The following is a 19,470-nucleotide window of genomic DNA, read 5'->3' as shown; positions in this document are numbered from 1 at the left end:
CACCCTTAACTCTGTTTAAACTTGCTGGATTTTATACTTATGTGAAGAAATGTTAAAGAGAAAAGTTGAAGGACTGCAGAATTGATTTACCCAACCCAAATAAGGAGTTTATGAACAGTTGACTTTGTTGCAAAGTATAAAGTTTAAATAAGATGGCTTCTGTGCAATTAAAGCCTGCTGTTTCTAAGGAAATTGGTGCCTCGTTAGCTCTATATATAAATCTATATAAATCTATATAAATCTATTATATCTGTATAAACTACAAGAAGAGTTGAAGGAATTTCTAAAGGCTCAAATTTTTGCTATAGATCAAAAGGAAATTGAAGAGAAAATAATGAAAGTTAAAGATACTCTTGAAGCTCAGGATGAAGATATAAAAAAAGATATGGTGGCAGCATTTAAAAGTTTTCTTGAATACACAAATCAGCTGGATGAAAGAGTTGAAGAAGTTAATCAAGTTAATTTGGACTTAAAAAATAAAATAGAGGAGCTTCAGACTAAGGTAGAGACTGCAGATGAAGAACGAGTTTTGTTGCAATATAGAGTAACGGAATCTGCATTGAGAGTGAGAGGTTTGAAAGAAAATAAGCGAGAGAATTTAAAAGATGTCTTTGCAGAGGTTTTCGCACAGATGATTGGACAGAAATCTGTAGGTCTTAAAACGCAAATTGAAAAAAATCTATTGTGTTAATTCATGGGTTGCAAGAGAAAGACAGTTACCAAGAGATGTAGTGATTTATTTTATAGCTAGGAAGATTAGGACTGAGATTTTACAAGCTCAAATATTAGGACAAGAGGTATTAGTGCTAAAAGAAATTCCCTCAAAAATTTTAAGAAATAGAAAAGAGTTTGCTGTTTTGGTGGACGAATTTAGAAATGGTCAGATGGGATGTTCCAGCTGAACTAAAAGTAAATTACGCAGGAGAGAAATACTGACTTAATACGGTATTTAAAGCAAGAGATTTTTATACTAATGTATTGAAGGCTGGAACTCCACCACTGCTAGAAATTAAAATGGGAAGAGAAGTGGAAGTGGTTAAAAAGTGTGAGAAGGTAGCAAAGCAAATACAATCTAAAGTAGAGGCTGTGACTAAGGAAGAAAGGTTGAAAGGAGCAGGGGAAGAGCAAAGAATGATTGTAATTACTAAACGTAAAGAACAAGGAGTAAAGAAGCAACAATTTCAAACGAAAAGAGCTTCTTTTTATGGGAAAGGGTAAATCACAAGCAAAATTTTGGGATATAAAAAGTAGAAAGGATAATTTATATTTGGCTTTAGTAAGTAGTTAATTAGATAAGTATAAAACTCAAGGGAAAAATTTTTCTTCTTATATAAAATGCTTTATAGATAGTATTTGGAAATTGAATTGGGGTGTATATGTCTTAATCTGTAACTTAAATATGGGAGATATATTATATTGATGTTATTTTATTATATATGGTGGATTTAGTTATGTTGGACAAAAATTGATGTTGGTTATATAAAGTGTTGCGAAAAAATTAAAAAAAGAAATGGAATTGGTTAAGGCTTGTATGACAAAATGGTTATAAAATATTTGGTAATTCACTGATATGAAAATATGGGGGAGGAAAAAATTGGGTTAAATGTTAATTTTATATAAGTTAAAAAGTTAAAAGAGAAAATTTTATAAAATGTTAAAGTTTGGTTGATTATATAAAAAAAAATTAGAAGAAGATAATGTTTATTTAGTAATTGATGTTATTGGGTATGGATGTTAAAAGTACTGAACTGATGGAAGTGGTGGAAACTTCAGTGTACCTGAATGAATACCCACAAGAAAATATACTGGAATGAAGAAGATGGACTGACTACAATTAGAACAATTATTGGATGAAGAAATATCAAATATCTTATGAATGAACATTTCCTTTTTTTTCTCTTTATTATGGAGAAGGAGAGTTGAGGTTATAGGGGAGGGATGGGAATTTATGGATAATTAATGTATTTTAGCTTATGATTGTTAGATCTTATACCCTGTATTTTGCTTTGGGAAGTCCGGGTGGGTGGGTGAAGATGGGTGGGGGGAGGGGAGTGAGATGTATTGAAAATTTTTTTTGTAAAACTCTGCAATAAAAAATAAATAAATAAATAAATAACAAAACAAAAGCAAGAATTACAATTATTAAAAAATATTATTAAATACTTAAAAACCCAAAATATAATCAAAAGTATAGAGAGAATTAAAAAATGACCTCCTCAACCATGGAGCCATCTGTCCAAGTATCCAGTTCAATATTAGCTTTAAGCCTGGTTATACAAACATATCTTGAGGGTCTTTCAGAATATTCAAAGTGATTGGGCCAACCGAATTTCAGGGTGAAGGATGTTCCATAAGGCATTACAACAGAAAAGGCACATTTCTGGGAACTACCAAATGTAAATTCTTGACCAATGGTACATAATATAGCATGCCTACTCTACAAGATCTGATAAAGCAGGCTGGTGTAAGTGGTAAGAGGTGGTTTCTCAGATAGCTTGGTCCCATGCCATAAAGGGCTTTATAGGTTAAAACCAGGACATTGAATTGGACACAGAAGAAAACTGGCACCAGTTCACCTCACAGAGCAGAAATATAACATACACCGTTTAGGCGTACATATAGCCATTGATGGAAGGAGTGCAGAGAAGAGCAACAAAGATGATTAGGGGACTGCAGACTAACACATATGATGACATAAAGCTGGATCAGAGGGCCCAAACCAAAACCACACAGTCTTGCCAGGGCTCAGATGAAACTTTTTGTTTGCTATTCAGACCCTCACAATTTCCAGTTACTGGATAAGACGGTCATGGTATTGCTTAATTCATCAGAGTTGGAGATGTACAATTGGATATCATCAACATAATCTCACGTTCTGGTGACAGATGCACTTACCCAGTGGCCTCATCTTAAAAAGAAAAGGAGAAATCACTGAACCTTGTGGCATGCCACATAGAAGGGCCAAGAACAGGACCTCTCTTCCCCAATCATCATCAATTTGAATCAATCCCAAAGAAGAAAGCAAATCAATACAATATCATGCCCAAAAGATAACATGGTTAATGTTGTCAAAAATCACAAAATGTCATGAAGAGCAAGGGTCCATTCATTACCCCTATTCTACCCATAACAAAGGTCATCCAAAAGCATGAACTATGATTTTTCTATTCCATATCAAGGTCTGAATCCTGACTGAAAAGTGTCCTATCCTTTTCCTCCATGGTCCTCTGAACCTGTTGCACTACCACTTTCTCTACTATCTTTCCCCAAAATGGAAAGTGAGATATTAGTAGAAAATTGTCCAGAACATTGGGATCCAGTAATGCTTTCTTTAGGTGGGGATGGCTTTTTAATGGTATAGGAACAATGCCTCATTCAAAAATGGAATTAACCAATGCAATGACCTTTACCAGGCTGCTTTAACAAGCCGGGGTAGGTGGACCATGGATCTAACAAGCAGATAGCTATGAACATAATTTTTGAAGACCCTGTCAACTTCCCAGATCAAAAAGTTCAAACCATTCCCAGATATGTGGGAATATCTCCGGACTGTGACAGTATCTCCGGACTGTGACAAGGTCAGAATATAACTGGGAATGAATCCAAGAAACCTTATCTGATATATATATGACAACTCCAACTATTGACCTAAGAAGCTTGATTAATTTTATAAAGAAAACAAATCTGTTTAAGTTATGCAAGATAAAATTTAAAGGATGGAGGTGGTTCAAATAATAGTTATTTGGAGATTTTGAAGCTTTGAAATGCTAGTAGTGCAATAGATTAAGAGATTATTATGAAAGTATTCAACACACATCTGGCATTTTTGATTGTTAAAAACTTAAGAGATATGAACTTCTGACTTTATTCATAATGAAGAACTGTTAATACAATTAATAAGTGTATAATAATTTTAATATTATTATAGAAGGGGTTATGGCCTCATTTCTTTACTAGACATTCAATCATTCATTAAATTTCTTAACCACCCATCTTCCTCAAAAAGGAATTTTTGCTTCTATTTTTGGACAACTCAGAGGTGTGAGCTGAGTGAGATAGTCAGAAAGAATTTTAACTCACTGTTTCTAGACCACCACCTTAGGCATTTATACAGCTATTATTTTTAAAGTATTAAATTTATTTAATAATTACTGAAGCAATATTTTAGAAGAATATTTTTCAAGTAGTATTTTTATATTATTGAATTTGCTTTGGTTTGGTTTTACAATACCACGTCTCCTTTTAGAAATAAAATTGAGATAAAAACATTGAAATAAAAGGATTGTGTATATTTAGTCTCTGGGAAAAAACCCAGCTTGCAAATATTGCTTCTATGTGTCCACAGCATGCACAAAGTGTAATTAATTTAGAGAGAAGTGAATTGAGCCAATAAAGTGAATAAAAAAGTTCTTAATTACTGTGGCTTTATAATTGTTCTAGATAAATAAATCCATACTTGCACCATTAAAAGGATGAATGTGGAAGGTTTAATAGCATAGAGATAAAGGGCAACTATATCAAATAGATTGTTAAAAATCTTAGCAAAAGATTTGCTGTTTCCCCAAATAATTGCCATTAAAAAAGAGAGATAAAGAAAAGAGAAAGATGAAAAAAAAAAGAGAATTTTTTAAAAATTCCTTAGCATAAGTAAGGGTATTTAGGATCACAGTCTAAAGTGGTTAAGTTAACTACCAGTTCTATATAAATTATATACATTTTTTAAAAAAACTAACCTGAGTTCTGTTAAATGCCACACGTGCAAAAACTGCCTGTGAGATTCCTGCTCGTTTCAATTCGTCACGCACCCACTGGTAGATTTCGGAAGACACCTCTGTATTAGTTGAGACCTGTTGTTCCAACGGCTTGTTGATGGATCTGCTGACAGGAGGGGGATGGTTCAAGTACTGTTGATTTAAGGACTGTTGGGCTAGAAGTCTGTTCACTGCATACTGCTGGTTTAGCAACTGGGCCATTACCAATTGTTGGTTTACCAATTGAGGACTAATGGGGGTAAGTCCAGGGTGCATGTTTGGAAGTGGGGTCCGAACAGATGGTTGACTGCTATGAGACAGCTGAACAGGGGATGGTGGCTGTTCAGCAGTGTTCCCTGGGACTGGCTGGTGACCAAAGTTGACGTGGTTGGCACCTTGTTGTGATAGTTCAGAAAGGCTGTCCATTTCAGCTAAGAAGGAGAAAACAGAGTATAAATATTTGGTCCAAAGAAATAAGTGAATATATAAAAAAAGAATAGCTGAATTTGGATCATTGCTCTCTTATTCTCAGCATTCAATTTAAGAGATGTTAATCAAATGATATGTAGGGATGTGCAAATCTTTGTTTCGTCAATATCTTCTTTCTGAACATACATCTGGCTACAAACCTTCAGCTTCAGAGCAGATTCGTTGCACCTTTAAGAAGCAGATTCAGATGCAAACAAAGAGCTTTTTCAAATGATTTTTCACAAGCTTTGCACTATTTTCTCAGAAGATCCCAATATATAAGAATACTTTTATACATTTTGTATCCAGATTTTTTTATATAAATATAAATGATGGTTTTAATTGGCTTATATATATAATTGGCTTAAATATATACTGTATATTCACTTTTTCACAGATACCCATTTTTTATTTTTTAAATTCATTTCAGTTAATATATGTATATCTATATGTATATGTATACACATATACACACACACACACATACACAGGCAGTCTTTGACTTAGAATGATTCATTTAGTTACATCAGCAGTGAAAAAGTGACAGATTTCACACTTAATGATAAGTTTCAGCATTCCCATGGCCACATGATTAAAATTCAGATGCTTGGCAACTGATTTGTATATATGGCAGTTGCAGTGTCCTATGATCACAATTTGTGACCTTCTGACAAGCCAAGTCAATGGGGAAACCAGGTTCATTTAACAATTGTGTTGCTAACTTAAAAACTGCAATGATTGACTTATCAGCTGTGTCAAGAAAGGTCCTGGACTTAATTTCACTTAACAACTGTCTTGCTTAGCAACAGAAATTTTGGGCTCAATTGTAGTTGTAAGTTGAGGACTACCTTTCAATATATATATATTTGATTAAAAGAACATAGGAACTTTTTCAACTTTATCAGGATCCTGAATAATATACTTAATATAGTTATAACAACAAGACAATATTATATTTACCTGAAGGAAGGCAACCCCTCAAAGCACTTTTCAGTAAGTATATTTGCAGATACAGCGGGGGGAGAAATTAATTTTCCCAAGGGGCCACATGAGAAACTGAGACTGTTGTGGAGGGCTGCCACTACCTCCCCCCCGCAGCCACTGCTCCCCCAGCCGCCGTCACCGCAGACCTGACAGAGACAGTCAAAGGGCTGGATGTGGCCCGCGGGCCATAAAATGCCCAAGTCTGAGATACCGACTCTATTTAAAGAAGTAAATACTGTTGAAAAGGATAGAGAAGAACCAAAATTCCTATGGGTTATTTATATTTATTATTATAATTTTGATTTATAAGACTACCACAAATAAAAAACTAATTGTAGCAGCATATAGATAAAACCATTCAATACCTAAAAATCATAAAATAACAAAAGGAGCTCTACATAGTAAGGAAAACTCTTTTACAACTATATCAAACAATTTATATCAGTTAGGCACAACCTACCTTAAAGGGGCGGGGGGGGGGAGGGAAAGGCAAGTTTTTAAGGATTATCTAAAATCTTGAAGGCCAGGCCTTCCAGACATCAGTTATAGGATTATTAGTAAGGTGCACTTTCTAAAATCCATCCAAAGATATTGTTTAATAGATGGAAAATGAAAGGTATGTATTCAGTCAGAAGTTATGGGGCACACAGAAATGTATTTTCTTATATGGCTAACTATATCACAGAGGTGAAATAATGTGAGAGAGGTAGTCCTTCAGGTAACTAAATTCTGCCCCAAAATGGTTTTATAGATTATAATGAGATTAGAGCACTTTTAATGTCACCAAAAGCTTAGTGGAAACTAATGTAGCAGAGACGTTACATGGATGAACCAGCTGCAGCTTCTCTCTAGTCTTCAAGGCAGCCTCTGCACACTGCAATAGTCCACACATTAAGTGACTGAAGCAAGAGTGACCATGAGAAGGGACTCTGGATCTGAAAAAGTGTCCAATTGGTGCACTCTTGCACCTTTACAGATATTTGCCTTCTAAATGCAGATGACAAATTGGCTAGCTATGTTCCAAGTATTAGTTGAAGTGTTAGAAGTAATCAGGCAAAGAAGCAAAGATGAACCCTAATCCATCCATATTGCTTTTGATTATCTAATTCTCTGAAACAACCAAACTGATGAAGCTGGTTGCAGATGGATGGCTGCCTTTAGAGACCATAAAAGAAAACAATTTATTCCTGTTTTTTGTCCAGGAGTCTTTAATTCTTTTTTATAGTAGAGTAGCTGAAAAGGTTTATCTTTCTTAACAACAATACAGAAGCTGTTTTCCTTGCTTTGAGGGATTTTTTTACTTCTCAGCCTAGAACAAGTAAATACTTTTCACTGGAATGATTAAAAAAAAATTCTTTTGAAAATGAAGAAGTGAACTAGCATAAAATTGAAAATGAAGACAACATTCCAAAATATTTTGGTCACACATCAAACCATTTCAGTGTATGAATTTATAGATTAACTTTAGATATTCATCTAAATAATTTAAAATGTTTGTTTTTAAAATTATATAATATATATACATCATTTTTACTCCCCGCAAGTTTCATAGTTACAGAAAGACGTAGTATAAGTTTGGGGGTAAAAGTGGCTGTGAGCATTAAGCTGTTACATATCTTGAACATCCAGTACTGGCAGCCACTTTTATTTATGTGAGAGGCTGAAATGCATTAGAGTGTTAATACTGGGTGTTTAATGCTTCAAAATTGGCCATTTATTCATAGCCCCAGATCTGGTGAAGAAAGGCAGGAGAAATGATGCAGCCAGTTAGAATTCTAAAAAGATTTCTAATGTTGCATTATTCAGCTTATCATTCAAAATGGTCTCCACAAAAATAAACAAACAAAAAAGTGTCTTAAAGGAGTACCATATGTCTGTCTGTCTGTCTGTCTTACAATATTGCTCGAAGGGCTCCGGTGGTTAGGATACTGAGTCAGAAGACCATTGAGAATTCAACAACTCTACAGTTCTAAACCCAGGAGTGCAAGGGATTTGGTGTAATGAACTGCCATTAATTTGTCCCAGCTCCTGCTCATTTAGCAGTTTGAAAGCATGCAAATGCAGGTGGATAAATAGTACCACTTTGGTGTGAAAATAATAGGAACACAACAGGAGCCCCCTTGGATATACCTTGGGCAACAGTGATGTCACCAGCTAATCCTTTCAACCTTGAAGTGCCTTGGTAGGCGCTTCCTATATGAATATAGTAGTATACAGTATTGCTCTTTAACTACAACACACATGCGGAAAGATTATATTTTCATATAGGCAAGCCATTATTTTATTTCTCAGTCTTCAAATATGAACATGCATAACTTCACCTGCAGTCTGTTCCATTTTCCTTCTTAGGCCAGTAGCTTTTCTGTTCTGTAATTTGTTACCTTCTGTACCTGTTGAATCTCTTTGGTGAAAATGCTGCCTAAATTTTCAAATGTTAAAATTGTATAATAAAAGATACCCATTTTGCTAAGTTGCTATCCAGGCCTTACCTAAAGAGATTGGAATTAGTAAGTCATGTAAGCTTTTCTGCCTTGTCAAGAATTAAAATATTGTGGACTATTCATATTAGTAATTTGTATTAGTATTTCACAGAATATCTCATAATATTTTTGAATTAGATTACATTATGTCTTCACCTATGATATTGCTGAATATCTTTTTTGTTTGTTGGAAAAAAGTAATAAAAAAATAAAAAAAAAATTAAAAAAATTAAAAAAAATAAATAAGTCTCATGTTTTTACATCTCAAATCAGAGAAACCAAAATCTTATGTGCAACTTACAATTGCGTGCAACATTTCTATCATAAATATCAAATATAGGCTAGTATATCTTCTATAGGTTGCATCACTAATTTCACTTCAGTTTATTTGCTGTGTGCGTGTGTGTGTGAAAAGTTTGAAAAACAAAGTTTCTAAAATTTGAATTTCACATGGACTCAATGCAAATGTTGTTATTTTTATAGTACATTCATTGAAATAAATAAGATATGTAAATCAGTGTTTTATCTAATTTAGGCAATATCTATTCCCATGTACAGACAGTTGCAAATGGTTTATTTTATTTTACAGAACTGTAATGACATGGAATTTTATACAAAGATCAGCAGAAAAGTCTTACATGACTGCCTTATTGCCAATGCTATCTCCTTTCCTGTCTGAGATAGACATGTAACAAACAAGGAAGTAATATAATACTGATTTAGGACATATTGTAACACTTGTTATAGAGGAAATACTTTTGAAAATATTTTCAATAACTATTGCAAATATTACACACTGTTATTACTAAGAAATGTCATATAAGAGCTATGGGCTATATTCAATTAGGCAAAATAAGTTAAATACCTTTTCCAAACTATGGAAAGAATAGGACATATTAATGATTTGATTATAATTATGACTGATTTTGAAACTAAATATTTGTGCTATCTTTCTTCCTTCCTTCCTTCCCTTCCTTCCTTCCTTCTTCTTTCTCTCTCTCTCTCTCTTTCTTTCTTTCTCTATACTTCCTTCCTTTTTTCTTTCTCTCTCTTTTTCTCATTATATTTTACAAAATATTATCAAATATTTGCTGTATCAAACACCATTATCAGATATATAAAATTTAGTCCATTTATACTATCCAAACAAAGCTTAAAATGTATTCAGTCATAAGCATGTAGACAATACCAGATGAACTTTGATCGCTTTGCTTACCCATCATATCTTTTGCCTTCTTGAAATGTTTATACCATCGCCCAAATTCCTGACATTTTGCTGCTGAGACATTTGCATAGTAAGTGCTGTTCACAATGGAAGATATCATACTCTAAAAAAGAAGAGAAAGAGCAATTATATTATTATAATGTTTAATAGAAGATATTTTAATTATTTGATTAGTAACATTCCCAGTTACAAGATAATATACAGTTTTATGTTGTTATGATTTAAAACATTTATTGGCAAATCTTGTAGTATATTCAGCAGCCATTACATTTAAATATTATTTTAATATCATATTTTGTTCTACAAAATATATACTGATGTAAGAAAAACAAAAATATTAACAACTATGCAAAAATATTACATTAAGTTTATGTTTTGGTATAGCTAAACTTTATATCTGAAACGTATAATTCTATAAACTTAAGGGGTGAAACAAAATGTTTCAAAATGGGAGACTACCATACAGCATTGTAAATATATTGTTCTTCATGAAGGTCATTTGCTCAAAAAGTCATAATGAATGAACAACTAGCCTTAATTGTACTGAAATAATTTTCAAAAATGCATTTCACTATTTCAGTGCATAACTAGATCATCTCTAGAAATACTTCTAAAAAGTGCTTCTATTTCCAGAAGCAAAAAATACACCATATGCTCCTCCTTTCTGACTAGTGTATTCTGAATTTCTACAGCACATACGTACGTACGTACATTCCTTCATACAACCAAGAAAAATGTACACTTAAACATTTACATTAATTGGAATTAATCAATTATCCATTGCTAAGAGAAAGAAAGCAATTCAGCTACTCTTTTTATATTACTTTTGACCTGAAACTTCAACACTGGATTATATATTTTAATAATAGTAGCATAAACCTGTTCATCTGTCTCTTCAGTTTTAGGTGAAAAGGCATGCAATCATAATCATTGCAATAATCAGGGGTGTCTGAGCCAAAATTTATATTGTTTACATTGCCATATGACTTTATGAAATTATTAAAATGAAGGATAATACAATAACAAAGTATGAAAATTATTTATGGTGAAGTAGTGGTCCAAGGTAAGTTATTTTAGAAGTCCAAACTTGAAGAGCCTAGATTAGAGTATCAAGGGAATGAGCTTCCGCAATACTTTCAAAACTATTAAGCAATACATTGTCATCAGTCATGTGCTCTATGATCTTATTACAAATACAAGTTTAAAAGATTACTGTTAGAAGATCCTTACAAGGAATTATTGTGTTCATTCTTTTTTTTTTGTTTACATTTATATCCCGCCCTTCTCCGAAGACTCAGGGCGGCTTACATAGTCTCATTCTATTTGTATATTTTTACAAAGTCAATTTATTGCCCCCCCCCCAACAATCTGGGTCCTCATTTTACCTACCTTATAAAGGATAGAAGGCTGAGTCAACCTTGGGCTGGGCTTGAACCTGCAGTCATTGCAGGCTACTATGTTCTAATAACAGGCTCTAACAGCCTGAGCTATTCCAGCCCCTGTTTCATATATGCATAAATTATCTTCCAAACTTATCATTGATTAATCCTTAAAATCCTCTCACATCTTTAATGATCTTTACAGCTTGATTTTAGAAACAAAAATGTTTGCTATATTCTCTTCTGTTTCAAAGTATAGATTCATTTGAAGGTAGTCAGTTTTACAAAAGCTTAGACATTTTCAGTTGTTTTTGAATTTTGCTATAGATGTTAGCAGTTTGTAAAGATCCATAAATCTAAGAAACTAATTATAATATGGTATGGTGTCAGAAGTAGATGTTTCTATGATTTGATAACAGCTTTTGCTCTTTCTTGACACATAACTCAGAAAAGATATTTTAAAAACCCACAGAACCCTGTCTCCATTTACTGTAAATTACTTGAGCTCATGTGACTTACCATCTAAAAGTACCCACATGTATACACACCCAGTAGCTGTAGTTCTTTTTGTGATTGTCTGATGAAGGTTTGATCTGAAATGGTGCCACCTTTGCAAAAGCCCTACTACACTGGGATGATACCATCTGCCACAATCTCAGCTTTCTTTTGCAGCCAAATGCATTATTTATAATTATCTCTTCCATAACTGTATGGCAATAGGGATTGAATTTTTTTTTCTAAAGTTCATTTTTGTTTCATCTGGACAAAAATTTATTCAATATCTGGAGTTATGTTATTGCATATTATGACCATAGTGGCATCCAAGTAATTTTACATACATTTTCTAACTTAAAGAAAATATATTCTCAGCAATCTACTTATATTTATTTACTTAGTTTAGATAACTTTTTTTATATTTATTTCATTCTTCAGCAATGAATGCAACATTTTAGGTTGCATTCAGAATAGGTTCATAATAACCTGAATATAGATTCTCTGATCATAAATGGCTGTGTCTGAAAGTGCATTGTTGTATTTTTCAGAAACAAAAAAGAGCAACATTAATCAGGTCAGTTCAATTATCTAAACTAAAACTGTTCATGCTTTACTGCCAACTCAACCAGCCACTACAAAATCTATTATCTGTGATTGCTCAGCTTCAGGTCAAAAATCCATTTATCCTCCACTGTAACCAAATATCCTCTATCCTCTTTAACAATATCTTAAGCTTTAGTCATACACATCTTTGATAAAAATTATGAACAACTTCGATTAAAATAGACATTTCACTGCTTATGAAAGTATGCCAAATAATATAACAGGAAATTTCCAAAACAGATGTTCTCTGAAATAACCTAATATTAGGCTATATCCCTCATATGTTCAAAGTATCATGTACAAAACTTTAACAGGTCTTTTTAATTTTTTTAAAGAAGGAAAATAAATAGACATTTGTCTTTGCATATTGAAAGCATTCAAGCTAGATCAGTAGATGGGGCAAGAGTTACAACAACTTATTTACACAATTATCTAAATATGATTAAACAGCTGATGAACAAATATTAAACTAGAAAATGTATAGTCATTTCAGCTTAATATAATCCTCTTTTAGTAAACACCCAAGACAATTTTTCCCTACTAGAACAGTTCTGACATCTCATAAGCCTAAGGGTGAATAACAAGAGATTGTTTTTGATAGTTATAAATATTCAAAAGAGATGCAGACCATCTGCTTTCATATTCCAGGTAAAGCAAAATTGAAATTGCGACTACTCAGGAAAAAACAATTCTTTTAACAAAGTCTTCCTTGCCTCAAAATCTATAAAAACAGACATCAAAATATGTTTATACAGGGTAAAGTGGAGTATGTAAGATGCAACATTCCTTTTACAGACACAGATTGTTGTAGTTTCTCTTATGTTCCATCTGTGTATTGTACTGCGTTTCTAGTGGCTAAAATCTTTTTCAAAATATGAAGCAAAATATAGTAAATGGATTATAAATGTAAATGAATCAGCTTAGGTATTTTTCATACCCTGGAAAAATTATTTGAAAGAGATTTTATTATTTCAGTTTGTACTGTATCCTGCCTTCTACCCAGAAAGTTTCCATTAATTGGTAGATAGTATATACATACATACATACATACATACATACATACATACATACATACATACATACATATTTTCTGAGGTTTTCGCGGGTGTTTGTATGTAGGTCTTTGGTTATTCGGGTTTTCTCCCGCGTAAAATTGGAAGTCACACATTGCTCCCAGAAGCACGAAGCTGAAGCCTGAAGATGACGAATGAGACTTCGTCGAAACGTCGCCAAAACACTTCCAATTTTACGCGGGAGAAAACCCGAATAACCAAAGACCTACATATATGTGTGTGTGTGTGTGTGTGTGTGTGCGCAAAATTATGTTCTTTTGTCATGCTACAAGCTTGCATACAAATAAGAATCTACTTGTTATAAAACCCATGCCTTTGTTTTCAGATAGGGATTTATTTATACATTAATACCTGCCAACGTTACCAGGTAGACCAGATTCAAAACACAACCAGATAAGCTACTTCAACTTTATTATAAAGTTACATTAACAGAATATTGCAAGTTGGAAAATACAATTCTCCTGTCTCCGGGACACTCTGAGAAATTAGGAAGGTATCTTTGGAACCTTTTGCCCTGTCCATTATACAGCTTTGAGCTATGCTTATCTATAATTCCCTAGGCAGCATTTGTTGGCCCATTCCCCTAGACTTTTCCCCAGATTCCATGACACCATTCTCCCCTTCAGACTCATTGCCTCAATCCTGAGTTCATAATGGAAACTGAGTTTGGACAATGAGAACAAAATGTAGCTGTGTCATTTCCTCTTCTACTGGTAACTCTCCAAAATTACACAAGAGTTGTCTCTCCATCAGGAACCTTCTTGCCCCTGGCCCTCATATCCTGAATTGCATAGCTATTATTATGGAGTGTGTGTGTGTGTGTGTGAGGGAATGGGGAAGGAGGGAGAGAGGGAGGGTGGAGGGAGAAGGAGACCATATATTGTATTGTCTTAGATGAGACACTATCTCAAAATTATTATGATGTGTGTGTGAGAGAGAGAGGGGAAGGGAGAGAGTATGCATTGAATTGTTTTAGGTGAGACATTATCTGAAAAATTGTTTTGGAAGCCCGGAAGGTTTGTAAAAACAAAGCAATTTGATGAGGGGTGAAAGATTGAATGTTTTGCCGAACCTCTAAATTCTTATGGTCTGTATGAACTTGTAGAGGGTGGATTGCTCCTTCCAGCAGACATCTCTATCATCGAATAGCATTTTTTACTACCAACATCTCTTTATTGAAAATATCAAAGTTCCTTTCAGTTGGGAAGAACATTCAGGTGTAAAAGGCCTACAATAGCAATAATAATAGCAATAGCACTTAGACTTAAATACCACTTTATAATGCTTTACAGCCCTTTCTAAGTGGTTTATAGAGTCAGCATATTGGCCCCTACAATCTGGTTCCTCATTTTACTCACCTCCTTAAGATAAAAGGTTGAGTCAACCTTGAGCCTGTCAGAATCAAACTCCTGCAGTGGGCAGAGTTAGCCTGCAATACTGTGTTCTAACCACTGTGCTCAATACAATGGTAAATATGTTTCTTCTCTTCTATGCGACAGCAACCCTATCGCCATATTGAAAGCATCTGTGTGTACCACAAAGGGACAGGAAGGGTCAGGGTCAGAAACAAAAAGGTGTTTTAATCCTTGAAATGCTGTTTGTTCTTGGATTAATCATGACAATTGCTGATCCTTTCATTGGAGCTGGCAGTTTTAGGTGGCCAGCAAAATTAAGAATGAATTTCCTATAAAAATTAGCAAAACCCAGAAAGTATTGCAGGTGGAGTGGGAACATGACTGTACTTTTGCTGATTCAGCTACAAAGTCAACCTGCTCTTGGTGGCTGTCAATCATCTCGACTAACATTGGGTTTTCTAGAGCTTAAGTTTTCTAGAGCTTTAGCTTCTGTATTATTTCTATACATATGAAATTACTGGTTGTCCTCAAGTCTACAGGAAAAGAAAATCCCACCATCTGCCTAGAATCTAAAGTACCAATAACAAGAATGATTAAATATGCTTGCCTGCTATCAACAATTGTCCTTAAATTGTCCTTAAATGGTGGAAGCCTCTGCTCCCCTTCGGAGCTTCTTAGAAATGGATCAGTAAAGTTTCACCAGTGTACTACTTTGAAGTAAGCTGAGCTCTTACTGGCTACATGATCTGTTGATTTACTATCTTATTGCTATGTCTAATGCTAGTGCTTTTACCAAACATTATTGGGCACCACAGTAAAAGCATAGCTTTGATACTTTCTGCTTTGCTTCTCTAAAGAGAGGCATCTGGATTGCAGGGATTCTCCCACATTGGATATTGAGGAGACCATTTAGCTAGTGGCTTGGGGGAACACAGGCTTTAAGTTATTTTCCCCTTACCATTCCCTCCTTCCTTTATCCTCCCAGGTAGGTGTCTATTATTACAAAACATTGATACAGCTCCTCCATAATATTTTGAGAGCCTTGGCTCCCTTAGCTCCACAGACAGCCTTTCTCTGATCAATATAGGTACTTTCAATTGGTTGCTTAATGACCATTCAAAGTTACAACATACTTGGAAAAAAATAATCCATTCTTGAAGTTACAATTATTGTGGTCATAGTCAAATGAATATATTTCAGGAGCTTAACAATCGGATTGCATTTATGATCAACTGCAGCATAATCCCATTTTGCAACATATCTGCTGTTTGCTGGCAAAAACTACCCACTGGATAAAATGTTGCACATATGACTACGGTGTTTGCTTAATGACTGTGATGATTCAACACAACTGTTGTAGAAATGGTTGGAAAATCAAATCTGGCTGTGTAGTGCCTCACTTATGACTGCAATGGTTTATGTCCAACATTTCAATCCCATACGTCAAGAATCACCTGTAAAGGCTAAATCATTCTATCCTACATTGCAGGCAAATAATTTAAAGTCTGAAATATATGACCTTATTCTGTTTGGACTTCTGGATCACTCAACTAGCAGCAATTCTCTATATGGGATGCCCAAGGTATCATTTAAATTTATGCATGAAGTTCTAATAGTTGTCCAGCATCAGATGGTATTGTCCACTTAATTGCTGCTTCCTTCACATTTTGGTGTGATCAGTAAAAAGTCATATAGCCTGCCTCCCATATACATTTCACACTGAATGACGATCATCCTGAATTTATCCTGGTTCACTCTGAACTTCATGGGGCAAGCTCCCATAGAAATTCAGGATCATTGTCTGAGCCACTTTTTGTTGTGTCCCAGCTGTTGCTTTAGTTATATCATTGCATTCTGCAAATTGGCCCAGGTCTTTCCTACATACCATTAAAATATGTTACATTCTTAGTAAAATATAAAAATTGCTACCCATTACTCCTTATGGGTAATTTTCAGATTTCAAATGTTAACAGTAACATTTTAAAGGTATCATATTAATATCTTATCAGTATAAAGGAGTATCTAATTTTATAATTCTCAGTTGAAGTCACACTTGCTGAACAACCTGTCAAACTTCTAGTTCCTTTTCTCTCCTATTTACAAAAATGAACTCTGAATAGCTTTTAATGTCTGTATATTTTAATTCATTAAAATAAGGCTCATGACAATGCTGTTTCTGATATAAATAATAGACACTATATTAAAGAACCACCAGAATTACAGTTGTTACGTTCTGGCAATCCAATCTCTATTTTACAAAGTGAACTGTGATCTAGCTTCATATATATTCACATTGACATTTATTTTCTTTCATTGGAATAGGAAACGGATCAGGAAACCATAATTAATTATAGCTTCCTTTATGTCCAAACTAGAAACAATGGCCGAATTCATTTATAGCACCAAGCCAGAATATTTTATTCCAGAATTTATTTACCAGGTCACAGTGACATCGTTTAGATTTCTCATTCAGCTTAATAGGTAGCTAGACTCTTATTTTTTTTGAAAATTATTAAAGACAATTTCAAACATTATGAAAAGCATCAGAAACTCCAACAACCTCTTATTCAATGGCCATTCGAATTTACAAGTGATAAAACAAGTAGTAGTTATGATGGATCTTTGCTTTTATGACTATTGTAGTATCCCCAGCTTGTGATGACATTACAGTGTCCCAGGGTCATGTAATTATGATTTGTGACCTTCCCTCTCTTTCAAAAAGCAAAGTCACAGACAAAGCCAGCAGGAAGTCATAAGTTGTATTTACATAAAGTCCCAGTAACAATCCATGCAATCATCATTTAACATTAGCAACCAGAACTGTCATCACTAACTGCACAGTGACAAGGTTTTTAACTTAAACCATGTCACTTATTGACATAATTACAGTTCAAATTAGCATGTTAAGGGAAGACTACCTGTATTTATGGAGCTGCTCGTGGCTCCCATATAACACCAATCCTGCTCAAGCTGCACTGGCTACCTGTGGTCTTCCGGGTGCACTTCAAGGTGTTGGTTACCACCTTTAAAGCGCTCCATGGCTTAGGACCGGGGTATTTACGGGACCACTGTTTGCCTCCCACCGACCCATGCGCTCTCACAGAGAGGGACTCCTTAGGGTGCTGTCAGCCCCAGGGGAAGGGCCTTCTCTGTGGGGGCTCTTACTCTATGGAATGAACTTCCCCCTGGACTCCGACAACTCCCTGACCTTCGGACCTTCTGCCGCGAGCTGAAGACGTACCTATTTTTCCGCGCAGGACTGGCATAGAATTTTTAGATCTTATTATTGGGTTTTTAATTTTTAATTGGGTTTTATGGTTTAAATTTATTTTAAATTGGGGCCAAATTTGAATAAGTTTTTTAGTTATTGTTTTATTTGTATTGTGTTATTGATTGTTGTTTTTACTTGGCTGTAAACCGCCCTGAGTCCTTCGGGAGAAGGGCGGTATACAAATTAAATTAAATTATTATTATTATTATTATTATTATTATTATTTATTTTGCTATTCTGGAAATACAATGGCTCTTGAACTTTGTGAAATTCAAGACAAGCCTTAAAGAAATAGTAGCCAATCAGGAAATCACAAAGATTAAATTGTGACTGCTATTTCCAACAGATTTATGTAGATTTAAGTCATAATTCTTCCATTTTTTCTTTTTCTTTTTGCAAACCTAATTGATAGTTTGAATACAATAGTCAGATGTATGAATAAATTCATCAAGTATTTAAATAGACACAAACTGATGTACACAAAATTTGACACTATTGCTAATATTAAAAAACACTGATACACGACATATATTTAACAAATAATTATGACTTATTAACATACTATCCATGCTTAAAATTGAATAAACATTCTGAAAATTCAAAGTAATTAATATTGTATATCCAAGCTAAGGCTGTAAATATATTGAAAACCATCTGGAAGGAAGGAAGGAAGGAAGGAAGGAAGGAAGGAAGGAAGGAAGGAAGGAAGGAAGGAAGGAAGGAAGGAAGGAAGGAAGGCAAGCTAGTTCCTAGCATTGCGTTTGATCTCAGGGACACTATCATGTACCCAAATGGCTACAATAGCTGGTATATGGTATACAGTTATCAAATAATGTAATTGATTTAGGATTCAGGAGCAGATATTGAAACTCTATCCAAAATAAGATGGAAAATAATCACTTTATTCAATATTGTTTAAAAACATAATAGTAGGAACAATATCTTAACTTTCATTATGTGGGCATTTATATAACGTAAGTGTTTCTGCCATCTGTTGTCATGGCATCTCCCCCCCCCAAAAAAAAATATTATTGAAGAAACAATTTTCCTAAAGGAGAAAATATGTCCTCCACCTGTTCTTAAAATTTCTACATGGAAAAACTGACTGAAACTAAAAATAGCTAACTTTTATTTGTTATATTTACTTTTCATTCATGAACTCAAGATGGCATATAGAGAATTCCCTCCTCTGATTTGTTCCCCACAACAATCTTATTAAGTAGCTTACGCTAAGAGAGTGTGACACCCATTGAACTTCCATGAATTTTTAAAGTCTCTCTGGTGCCAGTTAAACATGTTAGCTACTATACCATTTGGCTGAACTTTAAAATTATAAGGTGGAATGTATAAAATATTATGAAAAATAGTATTTGGCTGAAAAAAGTG

At 34.1% G+C, this 19,470-nt stretch overlaps 1 protein-coding gene across 5 annotated transcripts in view; it reads right to left on the bottom strand.

Annotated features, from left to right (window-relative positions):
- The window catches only part of SATB1 (SATB homeobox 1), a 113,641-nt gene that overhangs the window by 50,158 nt on the left and 44,013 nt on the right, over positions 1–19,470 (bottom strand). For all 5 annotated transcript variants that reach the window (XM_058183456.1, XM_058183457.1, XM_058183458.1 and 2 more), the window contains 2 exons: positions 9,900–10,011; positions 4,734–5,182 (listed from right to left, as the gene is read on the bottom strand). In XM_058183456.1, coding sequence (XP_058039439.1) covers positions 4,734–5,182; positions 9,900–10,011 — 561 coding nt within the window. The remainder of the gene's footprint in view (positions 1–4,733; positions 5,183–9,899; positions 10,012–19,470) is intronic.

The sequence above is a fragment of the Ahaetulla prasina genome, chromosome 4 (assembly GCF_028640845.1).
Source record: "Ahaetulla prasina isolate Xishuangbanna chromosome 4, ASM2864084v1, whole genome shotgun sequence".
Taxonomy (NCBI): domain Eukaryota; kingdom Metazoa; phylum Chordata; class Lepidosauria; order Squamata; family Colubridae; genus Ahaetulla; species Ahaetulla prasina.
The sequence above is the reverse complement of the archived record's forward strand: the minus strand, read 5'-3'. Positions and strand labels throughout refer to the sequence as shown.